This window comes from Anolis sagrei, chromosome 1 (genome assembly GCF_037176765.1).
Source record: "Anolis sagrei isolate rAnoSag1 chromosome 1, rAnoSag1.mat, whole genome shotgun sequence".
NCBI lineage: Eukaryota > Metazoa > Chordata > Lepidosauria > Squamata > Dactyloidae > Anolis > Anolis sagrei.
Genome location: NC_090021.1, coordinates 218,731,911 through 218,756,488, shown reverse-complemented (window position 1 = coordinate 218,756,488; position 24,578 = coordinate 218,731,911). Strand labels below are relative to the sequence as shown.

Here is a 24,578-nt window from a genome sequence, read left to right as displayed (position 1 = left end):
AATTCTAGCGGCTGTTGTCATGTACGTAAACAGAATATCCTCATTCGAATCTAATTTTATATCAGCATCTATAATTCTCAATAGGTAAAATTCTGCTTTTCTTGGAAATTTTTTATTAAGTATTTTCTGCATTTTGTCATGGATATCTTTCCAATACTTCTGAGATTCTCCACAGCTCCACCATAAGTGGAAAAAGCTGCCTTCATGCTCATTACATTTCCAACACGATTTTGATACATCCTTATACATATGATTTAGTTTAACTGGGGTCATGTACCACCTATGAAACATTTTCATCCAATTCGCCTTTAAATCCGTTGCATAGGTGTATTTTGATGTGTTTTGGAAGAGCTCTTTTTTAATCCGGGTTTTTTGCCAGTTTAATTTGGTTTATTTTCTGAGTTCATTTTTCAAGCTAGAAATTGCTACAAACTTTGAGTTTTGACCAGAGGCACTGAAGCAAGTGTCTCTGAGTCCTGTTTACTTTGCTTTAATAAACAATAGTTTTGGACATACTCCTGTGTCGCTCTTTAAGGCATCTGGGTTCCGACATCCCTTCTCCCACTCCTCTCAAACCTCTAACCTAAACTTCTTTCACGGCAGCCTTCCACAGTACCATGGTTTTTTCTTCCATAACTGTTTAATGTAGTGTATCACTATGCCCGCTCTGAATCCAACCCAGTGTGGAATTGGTTGCCACAGGACAGCCACTGAATTTGATGGTATTGACGGGATAGACAACAATGACAGTTGCCTAGGACAGTTACTGGGTTTGATGATGTTGACAGGATGGACAATAGCGGTTAATGAAATATCACTTCTCTGTGTAGAGATCATTTAATCTTGAATATGAGTTGATGGGGTGCAAACAAGATGATAAGGCTGATGACATTATACTCCACTTGTGGTCTTCCCAAAGGTATGCTGGGATGCTAATTTGACCCATAGTATGGGCAAACAGAGCTCTATGTACTTAACACTTCTTTGTTTCCTCCCTCAGTTCTACTAGCATCAAGGACATTGCATTTTATTTTAGAGCATTTTTTCTGTATTGATTTCATCCTGTCCTGAATTGCCTCACTTGGAAACTGGGATGGCACAGTCTTGAATGCAGAATTAAGACTCGTTGATGTATTGTCAAAGGCTTTCATGGCTGGAATCATTGGGTTGTGAGTTTCCCGAGCTGTATGGCCATGTTCCAGAAGCATTCTCTCCTGATGTTTCGCCTGCATCTATGGCAGGCATCCTCACAAGCTTTGCAGCTTCTAAAGATAGACCCTTGCAGTTGTTTAGAGCGGTGCAGGGTTTATTGAATCCAAAAGTAGAAGATCATGTGTTTCACTCGAATGCACACTGCGAGGCATTTACCCACCACTTTGCCTCCAAGATCAGTTGGATTTGTGCTGATTTGAACACCACCTTTGTTACAACTCCCGTGGATGTAGACATAGCATTGCCTGGTCCTGTTCTTATGGATTCTTTTCAACTTGTCTTACGGAGGATGCTGACAGAATCCTGGGAGAAGTTAGGGCCACCTCCTGCATTCTTGACCCTTGTCCCTCTTACTAATAAAACCAGCCAGGGGAACATGCTTTGGATAATGGAGTTGATTAATGCCTCGCTTCACCAAGACAATATCTCCACAGCACTTAAAGAAGCTGTGGTGAGACCATTGCTCAAAAAATAATCCCTTAATCCTACCATGCTTGACAATTTCAGGCCTGTGTCAAATCTGCCATTCATTAGTAAAATCTTGGAGCAGGTGGTGGCCAGACAACTCCAAGGATTTCTGGATGAGGTTGATTGTCTAGATTCATTTCAATCAGGCTTGAGGCTGGGATATGGGACAGAAATTACGTTGGTCGCCTTGGTGGATGATCTCTGCAGAGAACTGGACAGGGGGAACGTGGCCTTGCTCGTACCATCGACCATGGTATCCTTCTGGTGCGACTTGTGAGAATGGGACTGGAAGACTCTGTTCTACAGTGGTTCCAGTCCTTTTTTACAGGCCATATCCAGAAAGTGGTTTGGTGGAGTCCTGCTCAACCCCACGGGGTGCTACAAGGGTCCTACATCTTTATCCCCAATGTAGTTCAATATCTACATGAAACTGCTGGGAGAGCTCATCTGGAGTTTTGGAGTTCAGTATCATCTGTATGTGGATGATGCTCAACTCTACTACTACTACTCCTTTTCAACTGATGCCAAGGAAGCCACTCTGCACTTAAAACCATTGTCTGGAGGCAGTAATGGAGTGGATTGAGGGTAAAAAAAATTAAAACTCAATCCAGATAAGATGGAAGTACTACTGGTCTTGTGTAAGAGGGATCTGGGAATAAGGTGGCAACTTGATCTGGACAGGGTTGTCACCCCGAAATCTCAGGTTTGCAGTCTGGGGGTGATCCTGGACTCTGCCTTAAATCTGGAAGCCCAGGTACCATCTGTGACTGTCACTACCATTGCACAGTTAAAACTTGTGCACTAACTGCAACCGTTCTGGCCCAACTTAACTTTCTGACTGGTAAGTTGATCCAGAACTGTTTAGGGCTTTATAGGCCAAAGCCAGGACTCTGAATTGAGTCCGGTGGAAGACTGGCAGCCAGTGGAGCTGACGTAGCAAGTGGGTTGTGTGCATCGCTCCAGCAAGGAATCTGCCGCCCAGGCATGTAGCCGGGGGGGGGGGGGGGCTTGAGGGGCTTCAGCCCCCCCCCCCCCGAAATTCTCATGGTGGTTCGCGAAAAGGCCTTACTGGTGCATTATTTAAACTGTTATGTTTATTCATATCATGATCTGATCACCATACTCAATATATCCCATATGCATGGGGGTACTGGGGTAATGATACAAAAGGTTTGCTAGGCTAGACCCTCTTTCACTCAGACTCAGCCCCCCCTCTGAAACTCAGCCCCACCCGAACCCCCCTGAAAAAAATTCAGGCCCCCCCCCCCCCCGAAACGAAATCCTGGCTACGGGCCTGCATGCCGCCTGTTGGACTACTTGGAGCTTCCGGATGGTGTTCAAAGGCAGACCCAGGTAGAACATGTTGCAGTAGTCTATTTGAGATGTAATGAAAGCATGGACCACCGTGGCCAGGTCTGGCTTCTCAAGGTAAGAGCACAGATGGCGCACAAGTTTTAATTGCACAAAAGCTCCCCTGGCTACCACCGAAACCTGGGGTTTCAGGCTTAGTGATTAATCCAGGAGAACTGTCAAGCTGCGGACATATGTTTTCAGGGGGAGTGTATCCCCATCCAGCACAGGCTGGTTGTCATTATTATTATTAATTTACTGACCCAAAAACTCAGTATGTCACAGCAAACAAGATATATTGCTGGATTTTTTATCACAAAATCACAAGTCCCTAAGCGTCTAGGACTGTGTGATGTATTTTTAATGATGCACGCAGTTCCGAGTAAGGTGGCCTTTTGCAGTTAACAGATTGTGGTTTTGTTTATTATTATTATTATTATTATTATTATTATTATTATTATTATTATTTTACTGGCACAAAACACAGTATGACACAGCAAACGAGATCTATGTGCTGGATTTCAAATCACAAAATCACAAGTCGAACACTTCCCGAGCATCTAGGACTGTGTGATGTATTTTCCAATGATGCGCACAGATCCTATTATTATTATTATTATTATTATTATTATTATTATTATTATTAGAAACACAACAAGGTGAGTCCACAGCAAACAAGATCATTCTGCTGGGTTTTGTATTTGATCACACGTTGAACACTTCCCAAGTGTCTAGGACTGTGTGATGTATCGGCAAATAATGCGTAAAGACCCGAATAGGGTGGCCTTTTGCAGCTGACAGATGGTAATTTTGTCAACGCCGTTTGTTTTGAAGTGCAGGCCAAGGTCTTTAGGCACTGCACCCAGTGTGTCCACTTTTACTGGCTTGTGCCAGAGTCTTTCCAGTTCGGTCTTTAATTTCTGCCGCTTTTGAAGTTGTTTCCCTTCCAGTTGCCCTATAGGCCCACACCCTGGTTGTTCAGCAGTGGGTCCTGGTTCCTGTAGCCCATTTGTCGATGAGTGCCAGGCCAGGAGAAGCACTTGCCATGGATCTTATTATCCTGGGTGATCACCGAGCCTGTATAGACCTCTTTAGGGTTTGTTTCACCATATTTAAATGGGTTGGGGGTGCATTTAGTTCTGCTTCTCAGCTGAGACCACTCTAGCTTGGTTGAACCTAATGGTAGTTTGTACTACCGCCAGCACAGGTCTCAACACCATAGAAGCAGTTAAGCCCCCTGCCAACAACAAGGCAGCACTCGATTGGGGGGGGGGGGATTATTAGTGCAGGCCAAGGTCTTGAGGCACAGCACCCAGTGTGCCGATCACCACTGGGACCACCTTTACTGGCTTGTGCCAGAGTCTTTCTAGTTCGATCTTTAAATCCGCATATCGTGTAAGCTCTTCCAGTTATTATTATTATTATTATTTTCCTATTATTGTTATCTTATTATTATTATTATTATTATTATTATTATTATTAGAAACACAACAAGATGGGTCCACAGCAGACACTCTGCTGGCTGTTGTATTGGATCACACGTCAAACACTTCCCAAGTGTCTAGGACTGTGTGATGTATTGGTGAATAATGTGTGCAGATCCTTCCTCTGCTTCCCTCTTCTCATTTCTCTCTCTCTCTCTTTTAGGGTCCCCAAGGCATCCTAATAGGTGTTAGGGAAAACTACCCTAAAATATACTGTATAGCATTCAAAAACAAACAGGATGCAAAAGTTGGGCATCACTGGGTTGTTGTGAGTTTTCCGGGCTGTATGGCCATGTTCCAGAAGCATTCTCTCCTGATGTTTTGCCTGCATCTATGGCAGGCATCCTCAGAGGTTGTGAGGTCTGTTGGAAATTAGGAAAACGGGGCACAAAAAAGGTAAGGGGAAGAGGGAGAAAATGGTATAATAATAATTATAAAGAAATACAATATGTATAACTGGATAAAAGGTGTGTGATAGAGTTATATGTAGCACAAGTTGTAATGGAAATTTAAAAATAATGATAAGAAATATGATTAAAGATGTTTTTGATGTTTATTTACTGTTAGATTGTATATAATATGACATACTCTTTTGTCTAAGATACTGTAAAAGAGAGAAGAATGTATGCTTATACATTTTGTTGGACAAATTTATAAATAAAATCAATTAAAAAAACTAAAAAAAGAGAAACACTATACAATCAAAGGCTTTTCTATTAAAAAAGGAAAATGGGGTTTATATATATCTGTGGAATACTGTTCAGGGTGGGAGAAAGAACTCTTGTCTGTTGGAGGTGTGTATTGCAATTGGCCACCTTGATTAGCATTTAATGGCCTTGCAACTTTAAAGCCTGGCTTCTTACTGCCGGGGGAATCCTTTGTTGGGAGCTGATTAGCTGTCCCTGATTGTTTCTTGTGTGGAATTCCCCTGTTTTGGAGTGTTGTTCTTTATTTGCTGTTATGATTTTAGAGGGTTTTTTTTTTAAATCCACAATCATATGGACAATTTCAACAGAAAGGAGGAAACCATGAAAATGAACACAATCTGGCTAACAGTATTTAAAAAACTCTAAAATCATAACAGTAAATAAAGAACAACACTCAAACACTAGGGAACTCCAGACAAGAAACAATCAAAGCCAGCTAATCACCTCCCAACAAAGGATTCCCCCAGGCGGTAAGAAGCTACACCTTGAAACTGCTAGGCCAGTCATTCTCAACCTGGGGTCCCTAGATTGTTTTGGCCTTCAACTCCCAGAAATCCTAACAGCTGGTAAACTGGCTGGGATTTCTGGGAGTTGTAGGCCAAAAACGTCTGGGGAAACCAGGTTGAGAACCACTGTGTTAGGCCATTCAATGCTAATCAAGGTGGCTAATTGCAACATTCCCACCTATATCAAACAGGCAGTTCTTTCTCCCTCCCTGGAAGATTGGCCAGCATGACTGCATGGAGCGCCGTGGTATATATTGGTATACAGTCAAGAGATCCGCATTTCAAAATACCTGAAGTTGAAGGTGGCCATAATGGTAAGCCCCCAAATCCCACTCCATGTACTGAAACGAATGGATTCAGCAGCTGAAACTTGATGGGATGCAAACAAGATGTGGCAGGATGTCATTTCGTGGCTTCCTAGAAGTCTCAAGGGGACATAGCAATGACTGGGGGCCTATGTCAATCTCTGGGAGTGCAAGGGTGCGTCTCCACTGCAGATTTAGAGCAATTGGACACCGCTTTAGCTGCCATGGCTGAGGCGGGGCGAAAGGCTGAATAAAATCCCACATGGTCTGCTTTGAACTGGGCTCTATGGCAGTGTGGACTCAGACATCCTAGTTCTAAGCAGATAGTGTGGGGGTTTCTGCCTTGCTATTCTGGGTTAAATGGCTGTGTGGAAGGGCAGAGGCCCTTGGGCAGAGCCAGCAAAAGATCTTGCAAACGACTCCTTCTAGGAGCCCTGTTGTCAGTGGAAATGCACCCAAAGCAGGCCAGACCTTTCCCGGAAAGGCCCAGGCCAAGGCGGGCTGCCTCCAGGACGGAAATCCTCCGGCTGGCCTCAGCTGGAGGGAGGCTTAATTGGAGCCTTCCCACTCCTGCAAAGCGCGTCACGCCAAAGAAACTTCCCCTGTGGCGGGGAAACGAAAGCGAAAGGGAAAGCGGGCTCGGGGCCCCTCCATTGCCTTGGCTGCGGGCGACATGGCGGAGGGCCCCGGGCTGGGTCCCTTCCCTGTCCTGGTGAGGGGCGACTGGGGGCCCCACGATCCCCCCAAAGCCACCAGGAACAAACTCCTCTGCTACTTCCAGAGCCGCAAGAAGTCCGGAGGAGGGGAGTGCGAACTCCGGCGGCAGGGAGGGCGAGTCCTGGTCTGCTTCGCTCACCCAGAAGGTAGTTCCCTCCCTCCCTCTGCTTCCCCCCTTCTCTCATCTCTCTCTCTCTCTCTTTTGGGGTCTCCAAGGCCGGTTTGCTTCTCGCCCTCTTCCTTCCTTCTCTCCCCTTCTCTCTTTCTTCGTTCCCCCTCTCTGTTTTCCCTTCCTTCCTTCCTTCCTTCCTTCCTTCCTTCCTTCCTTCCTTCCTCTCTCCCTCCCTCCCTCCCTCCCTCCCTCCCGCTCTTTCATCCTTCCTTCCACCCCTTCGAACTCTTTTCCTTAAACCCTTCCCCTTTATCTCTTTTCCTTTTCCTTCCTTCTTCTCTCCCCCCCCTTTCATCTTTCCTTCCTTCCTCCCACCCACCCCTCGATCTCTTTTCCTTCTTTCCTTTCTTCCTCCCACACTTTCTCTTTTACTTTTCCTTCCTTTTTTCTGCTCTATCTTCTTCCTTCCTTTCTCTCTCTCTCATTCTCCCCTACACCTCTCTTTTCCTCCCTCCCTCCCTCCCCTCTGTCTCTTTTCTTTCATTCCTTTCTTCCTTCCCCCCTCTCTTTTACTTTTCCTTCCTTTTTTCTGCTCTATCTCCTTCCTTCCTTCCTCTCTCTCTCTTCCTCCCCCCACACCTCTCTTTTCCTTCCTCCCTCCCCTCTCTCTTTTCTTTCATTCCTTTCTTCCTTTCCCCTCTCTTTTAATTTTCCTTCTTTTCTTCTGCTCTATCTCTTCCCTCCCTCTCCCCACCTCTTTCATCCTCCCTCCCTCCCACCCTCTTTTCCTTCTTTCCTTTCTTCCCTCCCCCTCTTTTTCCTTTTCCATCCTTTTGTTTATTCTGTCACCTACCTACCTTCCTTCCTTCTTTCATCTGCCTCTCATCCTCCCTCCCTCCCACCCTTTTCCTTCTTTCCTTTCTTCCTTCCCCCTCTCTTTTACTTTTAGTTCCTTTCTTCTGCTCTATCTCCTTCCTTCCTGCTTTCCTCTCTCTCTCTCACTCACTCATTCTTTCTTCCTCCCACCCACCCACCCACCCACCCACCCTCTATCTCTTCTTCTTTCCTTTCTTCCCTCCCCTCTTTTTCTTTTCCTTCCTTTCATCTATTCTGTATCCTTCCTTCCCCCCTCTCTCATCCTTCTTTCCTCCCTCCCACCCTCTTATCTCTTTTCCTTCTTTCCTTTTGTCCTTCCCCTCTCTTTTACTTTTTCCTTTCTTCTGCTCTATCTTTTTCCTTCCTTTCTCTCTCTCTCTCTCTTAAATTTCCTTCCTTTCTTCCCCTCTGTCTCTTTTCTTCCTTCCTTCCTTCCCCTCCCTTCTTTCGAAGGCACTCTAATAAGGACAGGCACTTCTGTGAGAAGAGAAGTCACACCTAGGAGTTCAAAGTCTAGGCAAGAAAAAAATAAACAATTTGCCCTCATGGTTGCTTTGGGAAATACATAGTGGTTGTTTCTTTGCCTATTCTCCCAGGCACACTCCAGAATTATCGCAGTTTGGCATCACTGTAACTACCATGACTCAGTCCTATCGGATTCTGGGTTTTGTAGTTTTGTAAGATATTTAGCCCTGTGTGGCAGAGAGCTCTGGTGCCACAAGAAGCGATAAAACCGCTTCATGGTAATAATACCAGAATTTTATAACATTGAGCCATCACAGTTAAATTGGTTTCAAACTGCTATTATTTTCTAGTGTGGCAACATCCCAAGTCTCAAAGGTGCTAGAAATCCCTTTTCTCTTCTGTTATTTAGTTCAAGGCTCCTCTTTGAATTTATCCATACAAAGTGGGATCAAATAGTTGGTGGGTATTTATGAAGAATACAGGTATACAGATGCCATCGACAATAAAATTAGATGAAATGGGAATTTCTATTTGTGAATGTGGTGAACAGATATATTTAACTGTTCACTCCTAGTACTGAAAAACACAATAACAAATCTACTATTAGAGTGAGTTCGCTGCCTCAGGGAGCAATTTTTGTAGCCACATAAGGGACAAGTTGCAACTTGTTATTCTGTTACTACAGGCAATCCCCAAGTTACAAACAAGATAAGTGTAACTCCAGTCAATATCTATCTATGTACCTTTCTTTAGATAGCATAGGGAAGGGTTAACACCCCTGTGGCATTTGTTTTGCTGTCTGTGCCCCTGTTCAGAAGATTTAACCCCACCCTGTGATCATTGGATTTTGAAAAATGTGGCTTGTTGTGGAAACAAGGATTGGTAATAAAGCTTCACTTTTCCCCGTGATAATAACTCTTCCAGGAGTGAATTTTCCTTCCTTTCCTTTCTACCTTCCTGTTATAATAATAATAATAATACTTCTTTTTTATATAGCGCCCTTCTCACCCCGAAGGGGACTCAGGGCGGATCACAAGTACACATACATGGCAAACATTCAATGCTGTTTGTATAGACAGTACACAGACAGAACAGAAGGAGGTGTTGTGTCGATGCCATGGCCGGTTGGGCTTGAGTCTACAGGGGGTGCTGTCACTCCATCCTCTATGACGAAGAGCCATCAGGATTTCCTCATTCCAGCATTTTCTGATCTTCTTTTTCTTTATGGCATTGTAAAACACACAGTTCTATACGCTTGAGAAGTGTTTGACTTGTGATTTTGTGATACAAAATGCAACATATATATCTCGTTTGCTGTGATATACTGTGTTTCTGTGTCAGTATAATAATAATAACCTCCCCGGAGGAACTCAGAGTCAATTACAGTTTTACATATTTAAGGCAAACATTCAATGCCTTTTGCACAGTAAACAACGACATACAATATACAGACAGAGGGAAAGGCCCTCTTCATCCATTTCTGGCATCTGGAAGTGATGCTCAACTCTGACCGTGTGGTCTGACGCTCTTGTTCCAATTTCCATGCCAAGGAACCTGTTGTCCATAGACTTCTCTGATTCTGTTGCCAGCATGTCTGTACTCTTTTACCTCCCCGCCAAGGTGGTACCTATTGATCTACTCGCATTAGATGTTTTTCAATTGCTAGGTAAGCAGAAGCTAGGGCTGACAGTCAGGAGCTTACCCCGACTCGTGGCTTTGAACTGCTAACCCTCCGGTCAGCAGATTTCCTTCAGCTAGCAGTTTAACCCACTGCACCACTACAGTAGGTCTGAAGTTTTAAGTTCCTTCACACTTGTTCACACTTATCAGGGGAAAAAGTGTACTAAGCTTACTGGGGCTTGCTTTGGACTAGAACAGCACTGCATTGTCTGTGTGTTCGTAAGCTTAAAGATTCACAAGAGAGGTGATTACATAATTTCCACAGTTTTGCTTTCCATTGCCCTTGAGTATTAAACTTTAATATTGTAAGCTCCCAAAAGCAAAGAGGCTTTGTCGATTGTATTCTGGAAAGCAGTGAAGAGGGATGTATGGCTCTCCAGATGTGAGGCAGCAACTCCCATTACCCTGGGCTATACTTTTGATATCTGTTAGGAGTTGCAGTACAACAACATGGGGAGGAATTTAGTGCCCCTGTAAGAACACATCATGAAAGTTCATCAAAATGCATTGAAGCAAGTGCATTTAAAAATCCCACCAGCACTTCCTCTATCCCTGGTAGTAAGACTATAATGACAGAATAATAATTAACAAGCTTATGTATTGTCGAAGGCTTTCATGGCCAGAATCACTGGGTTGTTGTAGGTTTTTCGGGCTGTATGGCCATATTCTAGAAGCATTCTTTCCTGACATTTTGTCTGCATCTATGGCAGGCATCCCCAGAGGATGTGAGGTCTGAGGCAATGCTCAGCTCTGGCCATGGGGAGGTGCTCTTGTTCCATTTTCCATGCCTCACAACCTCTGAGGATGCCTGCCATAGATGCAGACAACATGTCAGGAGAGAATGCTTCTAGAACATGGCCATGGTATAGAATACATACTTGAATTATTTTTCAATTAATTTTACACAACCTTGCAGTGGAGTCCTCTTGTTCTTAACAGTTTAAACAGTTTTTTCTTCTTCTGACGAAACTGGGAATTACATAATGGGAATTGTGGATAATACGCCAATATCTGTGGACATGAGATACTCTGATTATTCCATTCTGTTCCATCTTCCACTACAAAGTTTGCGCTCGAGAATTGTGCATCTGAATTACAAAAACAAAAAACTCAAAATGATGCACTTTAAACTTTTGTTACAGCAAGTGTTATTATTACCCAGTTTTGATTTATGGTAACTCTAAAGGAAACCTGGGATGGGATTTTCTTGCCAAGATTTATTCAGAGGGGGTTTGCCTTTTTCTTCCTCTGAGGCTGACAGAGTGTGAGTTTCTCAAGGTCACCCAGTGGGTTTCTGTAGCCAAGCAGTGATTGAAAGCCTGGTCTCGACTGCTTCTCGTTGCCATTGCTACAGCATCTTAATTTATGTTTCAGTGAGGCAAAGAGTTCTCTCCCAAAAGAGGCATGAACTTGACTTAGGAGAAAAAGGAACCTTGGAGCTGGTTGTCACACTGCCTGAAACAACAGATGAAACAAAGGATCATGCGCCTAAGACAAAAACGGCTCCTGAGCAGGTAATATTAGCCATATAGAAGCCACAGCTTTATGACAGATACTAACTGATGTCTTAAACAAGAAATACAGCACAGGTGTTTTGTTCTGTATTGATTTCTAGGCTCCAAGGGAAGAAAACCAAACAGGAGAGATGACCAAAAAGAAGACAATGGATACAAGGAAGGGTAGAGTGACTCTTTCGTATTGTTTTCAAACACTGATGTGATCTTAAACATGCCTTAGCAGTTCTCAAAAGTATGCTCCACAGAGTCCTTGAGGTTCCTGGAAAGCATACTATGGGGCTTTGCGGTTTCTCCCCTTCTCCCTTGCTCCTAAAAGCTCTTTTTCCTCACCTCTCTCATATCACAGATCCTTTCCCCCTCAGCTTGCTTGCTTCCAAAACTCTACTTTTCGCCCACTGCTCAGGGTATGCTTTGATTGTGCTTTTCCTGCATGGCAGAAGCAGGTTGGACTGGATGGCTCCTGGGGTCTTCCACTGAAATACTGTTAAGTTTATGTTGGTCAAAGGGTTTGCCTAAGCCTCATATATATACATTATATATAATATATAAACATTTCTTGGGGCTCCACAAGAAACTGCTTCAAAAAGGGCTTTGCCACTGAAAAAGTTTGAGAACCCCTGCTTTAGAGGAAAATTGACATATTTACATGAAACATGATTGCTGTAGCAAAGTACATATCCTAATTTTTGTGTGTGTCAGAAGCCATTGTTGTTATATCAGGAGTGCTGACCTTTTGTCCTCCTGATATTTTGGACTAGTCTCTCACAAGGTCTGGCAGGCTACTAGTGTGTCATACTGACAAGCATTTTTGGAGCTTGTCAAAAGGGCCAGACCTGGCCAACTTAGGTATTATAACCCTAAATTATGGACCTTGGCTTGTATCATCACAAGGGACACACATAGGCTCTCTCCAGATGAGAGGGTTTGAAATCATGGACAGAGTCTGCAGCCATATAGCACTTACCCTTTTCCAGATGTCTGTGAAAAACCGGAAGGTAAATGGATTGTAGTGGCCCAGTGCAGAGCTTGGAAGATCTACCCTCTGAACTACACCTCCCAGAATCTCCAGGCACTATAGCTGGGGGTGGGGGGTGGGGGGTATAGGAGCCGTGGCCTGAAAATATAGTCCCACAGTTCAGTCCAGTCCACCCAACTTTCATCTCCAGCACAATTTACTTGGGAGTGAGTATCTGAACAAATCTCATATATACCTTATATTATACTGTTGATTAGGTCATAATAACACCATCACACACACTAATAGCATTATGTTCACTGTATTAGTATTATACACTCTCTGCTTTACTCTTTCTCCATACAGAAAACGGGTGGGTCAGTATTATTTTTTGCGAAGCATGCTAATGTGTTATCCCTTTTGGGTCTGCAGCCTACTTCTTCAAATACGTGGAATGTAGTCTTCTCTGATATTTCTCTGTGTATATCAGTGGTTCCCAACCTTTTTTTGACCAGGGACCACTTTGACCAGGGACCACTTTGACCAGGGACTACTTTGACCAGGGACCACTCTCCAACATTAGTACCAAAAGTGATACAAATCAGTTTTTGGTCAACTTTTGATTCGGTTTGGTTATTTGGGGTGTCGATTCAGAGAATTGCATTGGATAGACCACACCAGTTCTAGTTTCTGATACAGAACATATACTATCCTCTAGTCGCCATCTGTTCACCCACAGAAAACCATATTTAACAATCTAGAGCCGCTGACCTTATTTTAGGTTTCAGCCCACAGGTTGAGAACCACTGGCGTATATGAATAAATCAGCTATAATCCATGAAGGTGTTAGCCCCTTAATTTAAATCTTGGATGTTGCTTTTTTGGGGGGAAAGAGACAGCAATAGAGTCATATGGCTACACCTCTAAAAATATGTTAAAGAAGAATTGTGTACTTGGTTTTTTCCCTACCTAGTGTTCTTTTCCCTTAGTTGGGAATTGAATCATTCATTTTGATGAATTATTCTGGCTTGCTGTGGTTGGACCTTAGTTGCCAGTGAAAATGGCAAGAATAGATCAGGATCACCAAATTAATGGCTGCCGGGTCAAATGCCACTTCTAATTTCACTTAATTGTCAGTTTTTAGAAACAGTAATTTGGTACGTTGATGTTTCTGCCCACTTAAATATTTACAATGGAATCACCTAATAATAATTCTTTCCAAATTAGATGTGCAAGAAGATGTGCCAAGAGAGAGCGTCACTTTGGTGAGAGGCTCTGCTGATGGAAATCGACATTGCAGGGAAGATGTTTCCACCAGTTCCCAAACATCTTCTCTTGTTGCCCTTCAAAATGTTGACGACAGCATCATGCCTGAAGTGTTAACTCTGCTGGTAGAGAATATCAGTGATCTTTCTGTACGAGACAATGACTTCCAGATTGAATTGATAAGGGAGAGAAATGCTGCTGTGATCACGTTTCGGCAAAGTATAGGTAAGATCTGTAAATGCCTCTTGCTTGAGTACTTTCACATAGGGAAACTTGATAGGTAATCTTTACATACTTTTCTCATAAACTACCATGTATACCAGACATGGGTAAACTTGGCCCTCCAGGTGTTTTGGACTTAAACTCTCACAATTCCTGGCCTCAGGTTCCTTCCTTTCCCCCCTCAGCTGCTTAAGCAGCTGAGGGGGAAAAGGAAAGGACCTCAGGCCAGGAATTGTGGGAGTTGAAGTCCAAAACACCTGGAGAGCCAAAGTTTCCCTATTCCTGATTCTTTTTATTTTGTGTCAGGAGCAACTTGAGAAACTGCAAGTCCCTTTGGCTGTGAGAGAATTGGCTATCTGCAAGGACGTTGCCCAGGGGAAGCCCTGGTATTTTACCATCCTGTGGGAGGCTTCTCCCATATCCCCACAGCTGACAGACGGGAGCTCATCCTGCTCCCCAAATACGACCCACCTACCTTTCGGTCAGCAGTCCTTCCGGTGCAAGGGTTTAACCCGTCATACTCATGTATAAGGGGGGAAATCACCACAGAAAAGCTGGATCACCTTCTAAATGCAACTGTGCTGGAATAGGGACTGGCACAAAAGTGGTGAGAAAAGACTTGAGGGGGGAAAACTCCCTCCACATTCCTCCGAAGAGGGAAAAGGCATCCTTCCCTCTTTTCTTGCCTCCTTTTTTGGCCTGAGAAGAGTTCGGCAGCAACGTAGGGGAGCCATTTTAGGCACTTGAGATAAAGTAATGGTAACCATTTCAAGTGAGGGATTCAGTGCATATTGTTCTCTGCAGAGAAAGAATTCAGAATGGCCACCACAGTCTCTTATGCACATAATCTGTCTCTAAACAGGACCTTCTACTTCTGTTCAGTTAAATTCAAAATGGCCATCACAGTCTCTACACAGCACCTTATGGACTTCATCCCTTATTTAAAATGGTTGTCTCCACTTTTTTCCATCTTAAGTAGCCAAAATGGCTCTGACATCTTGCTCCTGAGCTGCACATAGGCTGAAAAAGAAAGTGAAAATGAAGGGAAGGATGCCTTTCTTCCTCCAGTTCTGGCAAGGGAGCCTTTGGCTTTTGCTCATTCTTGTTTCCTTCTTAACAGAGGCAACTTGCTTTCCTTGATTCCCCCCCCCCCCCTGTTTTTATTTATTTATCATGCTGCATTCTCATTCTTTTTGCTCATTTATATTCCTTTCCACGCTTGTATTAGTATGGATGTAGACCAGGGGTGCTAAATTCATTTAAGAGCAGCCCCCAGTGGTGCAATGGGTTAAACCAGGGGTCCTCAAACTTTTTAAACAGAGGGCTGGATTATAATTTGAAAAAAAAAAAAGAATGAATGCCTATGCACACTGCACATGTCTTATTTATAGTGCAACCCCCCCCCCCCCCAACAATACAATAATTAAGAAAAAGAACAATTTTAACAAATATAAACTTATAAGTATTTCAATGGGAAGTGTGGGCCTGTTTTTGGCTGATGGGATAGGATCATTGTTGTTTTGTGCTTTCAAGCTGTTTCAGACTTAGGTTGACCCTGAGCAAGGGCCGCATAAATGACCTTGGAGGGCCGTATCCAGCCCCCGGGCCTTAGTTTGAGGACCCCAGGGTTAAACCCTTGTGCCAGCAGGACAGCTGATCGAGAGGTCAGTGGTTCAAATCTGGGGACAGTGAGTTGAGCTCCCTCAGTCAGCTCCAGCTCCCCATGCAGGGGCATGAGAGAAGCCTCCCACAAGGATAGTAAAACATTAAACATCCGGGCATCCCTTGGGTAATGTCCTTGCAGACGAACAATTCTCACCCACCAAAAGTGACTTGCAGTTTCTCAAGTCGCTCCTGACATTTTAAAAAATCAGCCTTAAGGTTGTTTTCAAAGGGCTGTTGAATCCATGGGTTGTGTTTTTTTGTTTTTTTGTTTACATAGTGGTGGTGCTCTTTAGTTTTTACCCAGTTTGGGTCCCCAGATGATATTGAACAACCACTCCCATCACTTTTGATTAGCTGCCTTGCAGACTGGGGATAATGGGAATTAAAACCCAACAGCATTTATGACTATATGCTGGGGCAAGGTTACAGGACATTTTGAAGCCAGACATCATATCCACAAGCCTTGCATCTAAATTCAAACCCCACTCCCCTGACTAAGCAGAGCAAACAGCAGCCTTCCAGGTGTTACTGCATCACAACTCCCATCAGCTTCTTCTTCTCTAGAGACCAGGGCATAAGGGAGTGATGGTTTCAAATGGCAGGGAAAGAGATTCAACTGAAAAGATTAGGAAGAACTTCCTGGAGAGTGTGATAGGCTGCCTGGGAGTGTGGTAGAGTATTCTTCTCTGAAGGCTTCTCCGCAGAGGCTGTCAATTAGGAGTGCTTTGGTTGTGCTTTCTTGCATGGCAGGGGGTTGGACTGGATGGCCCTTGGGGGTCTCTTCCAGTTCTAGGATTCCAAGATTCTATATCAGGAGTAGGCAATACAGGGTCTAATGGATAGACTTTTTTTCTCCCGTCCACTATCTCATTCTGACCAAGGCCAACCCTTTGGAGATCCAAATGTTTCCCATCTTTCCTTCACTTTCTGCCTCCAAAAAGAAGAGGAAGGGGAGGAAAGGGCAGGAAGGGGGCTTGGGGAGAACCTCCTTCCTCCCAGCCCATCCACCCTGCTCCAGTCCACCATGCAGCCCACGAATTAGAAAGTTTGCCCATGCCTGGTGTAGATGCATCCCTAGACTAAGTTACACCATTAGGTTTATTAGATCTCTATTGTTTGTGCAGCAACTTTCAACATTTCAGATGGGAATTTTTGCTAGCTGAGCTAATCTTGGGGCCTTTTAGGTGAAAAGAATGTGCCCTGCCACTTAGTTACATAGAGGTAGGCTTTATTTACCTGTTGTAGCTGATACCTATTAATAGGTCTTCCCTCTATTAATACTCATTATGGGAATTTCCCTCCTGACGTGAGAAGGAAGACAGCAAATGGAAGCTTTATTTAAAGCAACCATGCTGTCGACTACGCCAAAGTAAACAGCAAAGTAAACAGCAAGCTTTTATAATTTTAGGAACCTTGTATTTTCTAAACTTTCCTGGTTTAGGAAGGCTGCTTAGGTGGAGGATAAGGTGGTGGGGTGGCTTCCTCACTGTCCTATCATCTTGCTGGTGTTTGAATAAGTAAGCTATAACTGTTGGAATCACAGACACCTTAAAGGGCCAGACTAAAAAGTGGCTCTACTACAACAATAACACTGTGTAACAATTTTTTTAAAAAAAATGTTCCAGGTTTGAAAGTTTAACTGTGTGGTACTTACTTTGAAAATAGTTGTTTATATACTCCAGAAACTTCATTTTTGTGGCTGCTATAAACTATGCTGAATTGGTTGAGACTCATATGAGATTTTCAGGGAAAAACTATAGCAAAATGTTCTGATTTTATGATAGAACTGATTAGGAAATGACACTTATAACCCAGGGACAAAAATCGTGTTGCATAGGGTAATTGATCTGAGCCAATAGTCCGTCTAATATCTTATTCTTCCTGTTTTCAGATGCTGCAACCTTTATGACCCAATGTGCCAAGAGCTCGAGGTTTAAAGAATTTAAATTCACTGCTTGCCATCTTGAATTGCCACAGATGATCAAAGTTGAAGATATCCCCACTGGTGTGCTCAAAGATTTCATAACACTCTACTTTGAAAGTCCAAAGCATGGCGGAGGGCCTGTCTCCAGTGTTCAGATGTTACCTGAGGAGGAGTCAGCTCTTATAACTTTTTGTAACAACCAAGGTAATGTGATCCAGTTTGGTAGATGTCTTTTGAACATTAACCAATGAGATGGTTGGAAAGTAGAGGATCGAATATACTTGTAGATAGAGGTGACGATAAATGTGTACCACATAAATCACCATGGCTGGCACGCAAATGTCAGAGGTCTAAAGATATCAGTGTTTTGCAGACAAAGAAATAATCGAAAATTCCCTGGTACGGAGAAAACTATAGTACACTGTTCATGCAGAGAAGATGCATTTTCTGTTACTTATCTGTGATAAATGTCCCCCATGAGAAACTACCAAAAAGAAGTGAGGATACATTTTTCTCATTGAGTACAGTACTTTCAGCTAGATAGGAACCAATCACACTTGGTCTAGATTAGAATCTAAAAAGGGAGTTGCATGCTTTGTAGGGTTACGATGGATAAGCTTACTTGATGACAGTAGCCATACTATGAATTCCATTTTCCATGATCCAGATTGGAGATTATCAGTACTCAATGAATGCCAGAAGGCTGTCCATGTCAGTGACAGAAGCTAGATAGGTTTATTGTATTTTAATGGCCTTGTAGATTCGAAAATACTGACTTCATTGTAAACATGACTTTTCAGTTCATGGTGAATACTACACTTATGAAACATTTCTATTTATGTCTTATTGTTCTCATTAATACTAAATAGGAGGACATTTAAAGCTTCTCATGGCTCATAGCATCTCATAGTAGTGTGGGAAAAACTACTTTGCTCAAACTCATCAATTAACACAGTGTCTCTTGCTTTAAGTGATTCTGATTAATACAGAAACGACAGTCAACCACATTCGTTGTGGTTAGAAGCATAGCACCCCACATCCAGCAAAAGTTGAAAAAAAGGCCGCTGTTTTTTAACCTAAGAAGCACCACCTCTCCAGGGATCTCTAGGTCCTTCAGCATGACTCTATTCTGCCAGATGCTGACCACAGAGTGCCGCTACAGGGCCTTGAGATTCCTAGAGATGTGTTCTCTCCAGGAATCTCGAGGTCCTCCACCATAATGCTGTAGTCAACTTCTGACAGAAGTTGTCCATAGAGTTGCACTAAAAGATCGAGAGATTCCTAGAAAGACCATCTTAATTAAATCTACAAATAGTCATATCCACAAATGGAGAGGGCCAACTGTACTTAGGACTGTGTGAGCTCAGTGTTTCTTTCTCTTTGTGCATATAGTCAATGAACACAGTGATGCTACAGTTCTGTACATTGATTTAATTGTCAGAATATTCATTGTGTTTTGTATTTTTTTTTTAGCTGTGTCAACAGTACTAGAAAAGCAGCATTATTTTGATAATCAACCAATTTCAGTTTTCCCATACTGCAGTTCTTTGGATGCAGTTTTGTATGGGAAGAAGAGACAGCGGGTCAAGATGCCAAAGCCTTTCCATGTTCCTTTAGACCCTTATATCTGGCAGTTCCTTCAGGGCCGGGCTAAATTAACCCAAGAAATAGATAAAGAAATGGAAAAATGCTTTTGTGAACTGAAATGGCCTGCATTGACACAAAAACAGCCAGAAGTCACCTTGTTTCCCTCAGCTGCCTTAGCTAAACAAGGGAAGTCTATAGGACAGTTAGTGAAAATGTGGAAAGACAACGTTTCTACAGAGTTTGCATGTGTTATGTCAAAGTTCAAGACTGCAACCTGTAAAATCATCCCAGAAAAATGGAAGGAAATAGAAAGCAGTTTCATACATGATGTTTTGGCTGTACCTGTTCTAACCAAAGGAACTGTTACCATAGCAGGTTTTGTGTTCAATGTGGATGATGTAGACAATCAGATCAAGGCATATGTTGATAATGTGACTCAAAGTGCAGAAAAAGCAAAGCAAGAAATACAGCAAACATTGACAATCACCCCAGAAGAGTATGCTGTTCTGCATCGTATTTTGCAAGATAAGAATTTGCAGGAAGAGAACCCAGGGGTTGAGTTGTCTTACGATCCTTCAGCAAAAGTGCTGCACCTACGTGGGATGCCCACAGAAGTGTATAAAATGAAAAGCGATCTACAGGAGAAGTTGCACAGCATGAAAAAGAAGGATGTCGTTGTCCCTACTCAAATAGTTCAATTCCTACAGCATGTAGGGAGCAAGAAGGTGTCAGAAATCCTATTTCATGCAAATAACATAAATGCTGCTTGTGAGCTTGCATCTGATTGTGTCACTTTGATTGGACATACTTCTGGAGATCTCTTGAAAGCAGAGGAGAGGATGAAGAAAGAGCTGGATTGTAAATGCATTGCTTTGGAGGATCCAGCACTTCTCAACAAAAAGGAATGGAAGGAACTTGTTAAGAAACTGCTGAAGAAACACAATTCTGCAAATGAAAATGTTATAATTGATGACCACTACATTTTGGGAGAAGAAGCTAAAGTAACCATAGCTGGTTATCAAATAACAGTAAACATTATCTATAAGAAGCTTTCTGATTTTGTTGAGAGGAATACCCGTATGCTACAAACAATCCCTGTTAAATCTGCCGTGGTCATGCAGTTTATGGAGCAAGAAAAAGGTAAGGTTTGGCAGGACCTGAAAAAGAAAGGCTTGGACATCGAATTTGGGCCACAGACGAAACGGAAGAACATTGTCCTGAGTGGCCCTAAAGCAGAAGTGTTGAAGGCAACTGTTGCAGTTGAACAAATGCTCTCTTTAATGTATTCTACCACTGTGGTGTTTGATAAGCCAGGAGTTAAAAACTTCTTCAGAACACGAGAACATTTTTATATAAATGAAGCAAAAGCAATTTTCCATTGTTTGATCCGATTGCAGAAAGATGCAGAAGATTGGGACAGTGCCAGAAAGGGACATTCCCATGCAAAAATAACATTGAAGGATGGTCTTGTAATTGAAGTCTGTAAGGGAGACTTGACACGTTTTCCAGCTGATGTTGTGGTTAATGCATCAAATGAGGAGCTGCAGCACATTGGTGGCCTTGCAGATGCACTCTTAAAAGCAGCTGGCCCTCAGTTACAAAGGGAGTGCAATGATCTGGTGAGGAGACATGGAAGTTTGAGGCCTGGGTGCGTGATAACCACAAGTGCTTATAACCTGCCATGTAAACAGGTCATTCATGCAGTTGGACCAAGGTGGAAAGACTCTGAAAAGGAAAAATGTATTCATCTCTTGAAAAAAGCAGTAAAGGAAAGTCTAAAACAAGCAGAGACATACAATCATCGTTCAATAGCCATCCCTGCAGTAAGCTCTGGGATTTTTGGATTCCCATTGAAAGAGTGTGCCCATAGCATTGTGACAGCTATCAAGGAATGTTTGGAAGAGTCATCTGAGAATAGCAGTCTGAAACAGATATTCCTTGTGGATGTGTCTGAAAATACAGTTCAGGCACTTGTTAATGCTTTGAATGGAGTATTCAGAGAAGTGCCACCCCAGCCCAAATCAGAGTCTCCTGCCCAGTTTCTCAGTCAGCTCACTGAAACTGGAGACGATGATTGCACACTGATTTCTGCTGAAGGCCTGAAACTCATCCTTCAGGAAAAGGGCATTGAAGATGCAACGGTAAGCATGTAATGGGATGCATATTTTATGTTTAGTTGCATATAGGACACCTTTTTATAAATTGCATCTTCCCTTTCTGAAATACTTGGGATCAAAAGCATTTTTATTTTTAAAGTTCATTTTAGCAAAGTAGCTGGAAAGAGAGGGCAACATTCTCCCTCCACTTCTTTGGGTCCTTTTCATTCTCCTTGGCCTGGAGATAGATAATGGCTAATGGGGTTGCTACAAGCTCACCCTTGTGGCATGATTTCCAAGGTGCACCATGGAAATGTGAAAGATGGGCACAGACCCATTTGGGACACTTTCTCGTTTAAAGGAACTTGTGTAAGTGGAGTGGAGCCTTTCTTCCCTTCCCCTTTTCTCTTTCCCCATCAGGTTCATTGAGGAAAAACTCAGCAGACACTGGACATGTGGCAGAAATGGGTGGCCAGTAGCATGTTTTGGTTTTTGGAGTATTTCAGATTTCTCTAGTTTCAAATAATATCTTGAATTGCAAAAGTTCTATTAAAATAGTGATCTTTAGTGAAGAGATTACTATACTGTAATTCCGAACCCCAAATGTTTCTCAAGGTCTGTAAGGGTGCTTCAAAGTCTGCTGGCTTTGGCGTGATTGATGTTTGAGAGATGTGTTTAATAGTCCTGCCTTAAGCCAGGCTTCACAACTTGTGGCCCTCCAGGTGTTTGGGACTCCAGCTCCCAGAAGCCCTCTCCAGCTTTTCCCGTGGTCAGGAATTCTGGGAGCTGAAGTCCAAAACACCTGGAGGGCCACAAGTTGTGCAGGTCTGCTAAGCAAATAAAAACAAAAAATCTTTGTCATCTGAACCAGAGAGAAAATATGAATATGTTCACTTACTGCATTTATCTTATGACAACATCATTGAGAAATATGAATAAGGTCATTCACATATAAGGAACAGTTTTGCATCATTAAAAAGAAAGTAATGTTCCTCCAGATATAGTTTGGTTACTTGGTTTTCTGCTCTTACATAGACTACTGAGGACCACCAAAATTGATGGCAATCCTGAGTTGTTCATGGATATTTGTATCAGGACAGAGCTGCTACCCATTGGTAGCTTGAAGGACAATCTGTTTGGAAAGACATCTAAGCAACTTGCCATAACTGCATCATGTGGACATTAATTATTATGATAACCCTTCAGAAACAACGTTCTTTGGAAGGGTTGCTCCTCTCCCCCCTTCATTGTTTTAATAATAATGCCATTCCTGCCTGAGCATATTCTGCAGTTTGCTTTTCCAGCTGCTAGGATGCTTTGTCTCTCTGTGTCTTGCTCTGTTGCATTCCAGCGATTTAAAGACTGCTTCTGTTTCAGACTGACATCGTTGTAAGCACCATCGGCAGTGATCTCAAGCTTGGCGTTGGTCCCCTTTCCAAAGCTTTGTTGCGGAAAGCTGGGCCGCAACTCCAAATTGACTTTGACCAAGCAGTTCAAGACCAAGGGGCTCAGACTGACTCTGTGATTTTGACCATGGGATATAATCTTACCAGTTCAGTTGTCCTCCATGCTGTTGTCCCACAGTGGGATGGAGGCAAAGGACATGCAATAAAGGTATTGGTCTGTTTTATTTCTTTGCCCTAGAATTCAAAAGTCATGGGTGAGGAAGGAGGATTTGTTGTACTGTAGAACTGCGAGGGTTGAATGAAAAGTAATGTCTCCACCTTCGTCACTTGGGTTTGGATGGGAATATTTTAATAAATCATATGCAGAAATAATCCTTAGAATGTGCTCTTTAACTACCACTATTCACTTTTACACATAATCACCAGCCAACGATGAACAGGTTTTCTGAAACTGCCACTTGCTGCATACCAGTACTGCCATCTGTTGATGTGTTACGAAGGTGGAGGCATTACTTTTCATTCAACCCTCGTATATAGAGATAATGGATTTACATGTTTTGTTGCTGTTGTGTTCAAGCTAACTTCCTATACATTTTCAGGGTCAAACTAGATATCAACAAGAATATCTGTTGCCCACAGTTAAACTTCCTATAATAGGATTTGCTCAAAAATATGTGTTTGAGCAGTCTGATTTGCAAATTAAGCCTGTGCTTCTCTTTTAATGGCTAATCACAAAACAAGCCATGCTAAATATAAGATACGTTTTTTCTTCCAATAAGAAAAAATGCTCAATAAAAATATTTTTTAAAATAAATAAATAAATATAAGATATGTTGGTGAAGAAAGTCATGTGCTAGAGGAGTGGTTCTCAACCTTTGGGTCCCCAGGTGCTTTGGCCTACAACTCCCAGAAATCCCAGCCAGTTTACCAGTTGTTAGGATTTCTGGGAGTTGAAGGCCAAAACATCTGGGGATCTACAGGTTGAGAACCACTGTGCTAGAGTAAACAAATGTCACTCACTGCTGGGGGGGGGGGGGGAGGAAGCTCTGAAAAAATGCAATAAATATGTTATCTAGTTTAGTGTGTGGCAGTTGTGGTTCTAAAGGTGTTTTTGGCCAACAACTCTCATTAGTTGTAGCTAGCATAGCCACTGATGAAACACCGTATTTACTCAAGTCTAATGGCCACCTTTTGGGCTAAATTACATTACCAAAATTGAATGGCATTACAATGGCACATATCAACCCACCTTCTAGTTTGGGACTATGTTGTATATGTGTGTTTTTATACTTTTGAGACTAGCTTGCTGTTACATTTATAGATATCTACTGTACATTTTACAGAAACTTAAAGGTATTATCCGGAGATGCCTGGAGAAAACTGTAGAGCTGTCGTTGTGTTCCATCTCATTTCCAGCTATTGGGACAGGCGGGTTTTCCTTTCCAAGTGTCGAGGTTGCTAAATCAATGATTGATGAGATACTTCTGTTCAGTAGGACAAGAAAATTAAACTCTCTTCAGGAAGTTCATGTGCACCTACATCCGAAAGATACAAATAACATACAGGTAACAGCACAAAAAGATTTTATTTATATCCTAGAAGGTTTATCCAGTAGAACATACAAATAGGACCCACGAAAACATGAGGAGAGTATAATTTATATAACAAGGCCTTCAGTGATTTAGTTAGCCATGAATGTTGACAAGAGTGTTCTGGAACTATTGCTGCATGTAGCTCCCAAAATGGTTTTTGCAGGTCTTGCTCCCTTCCTGAACTTCCCTGGTTCTGAACATATAGTGAGCCCTTCACATTTGTGGATTGGATATATGTTGTGAGGAGTTGTAGTTCCACCATGTTAAGTTCTTTTGAAAAACTATTGTGTGTTTCTCAGTTAACATTGACAAGAGCAACAAAAGCAACACAACTCATCAATTTGATAGATTTCCCATCCACAAGAATCATTTATAGACAAGGTATCCCATCGTTTCTCTCATCCACCCAATTGGCTCCTTTTCTAAAAGATTAGGAGAAGAAGAACCATGACCTTCCGAGTTAAAA

General features: G+C 42.6%; 1 protein-coding gene across 1 annotated transcript in view; it reads left to right on the top strand.

Annotated features, from left to right (window-relative positions):
* Positions 1 to 6,581: 6,581 nt before the first annotated feature.
* Positions 6,582 to 24,578, top strand: part of PARP14 (poly(ADP-ribose) polymerase family member 14) — a 35,865-nt gene continuing 17,868 nt past the window's right edge. The window contains exons 1-8 of the mRNA XM_060775305.2: positions 6,582 to 6,895; positions 11,257 to 11,396; positions 11,498 to 11,561; positions 13,582 to 13,845; positions 17,399 to 17,635; positions 18,905 to 21,159; positions 22,492 to 22,728; positions 23,864 to 24,085. Coding sequence (XP_060631288.2) covers positions 6,706 to 6,895; positions 11,257 to 11,396; positions 11,498 to 11,561; positions 13,582 to 13,845; positions 17,399 to 17,635; positions 18,905 to 21,159; positions 22,492 to 22,728; positions 23,864 to 24,085 — 3,609 coding nt within the window. The 5' untranslated portion in view covers positions 6,582 to 6,705. The remainder of the gene's footprint in view (positions 6,896 to 11,256; positions 11,397 to 11,497; positions 11,562 to 13,581; positions 13,846 to 17,398; positions 17,636 to 18,904; positions 21,160 to 22,491; positions 22,729 to 23,863; positions 24,086 to 24,578) is intronic.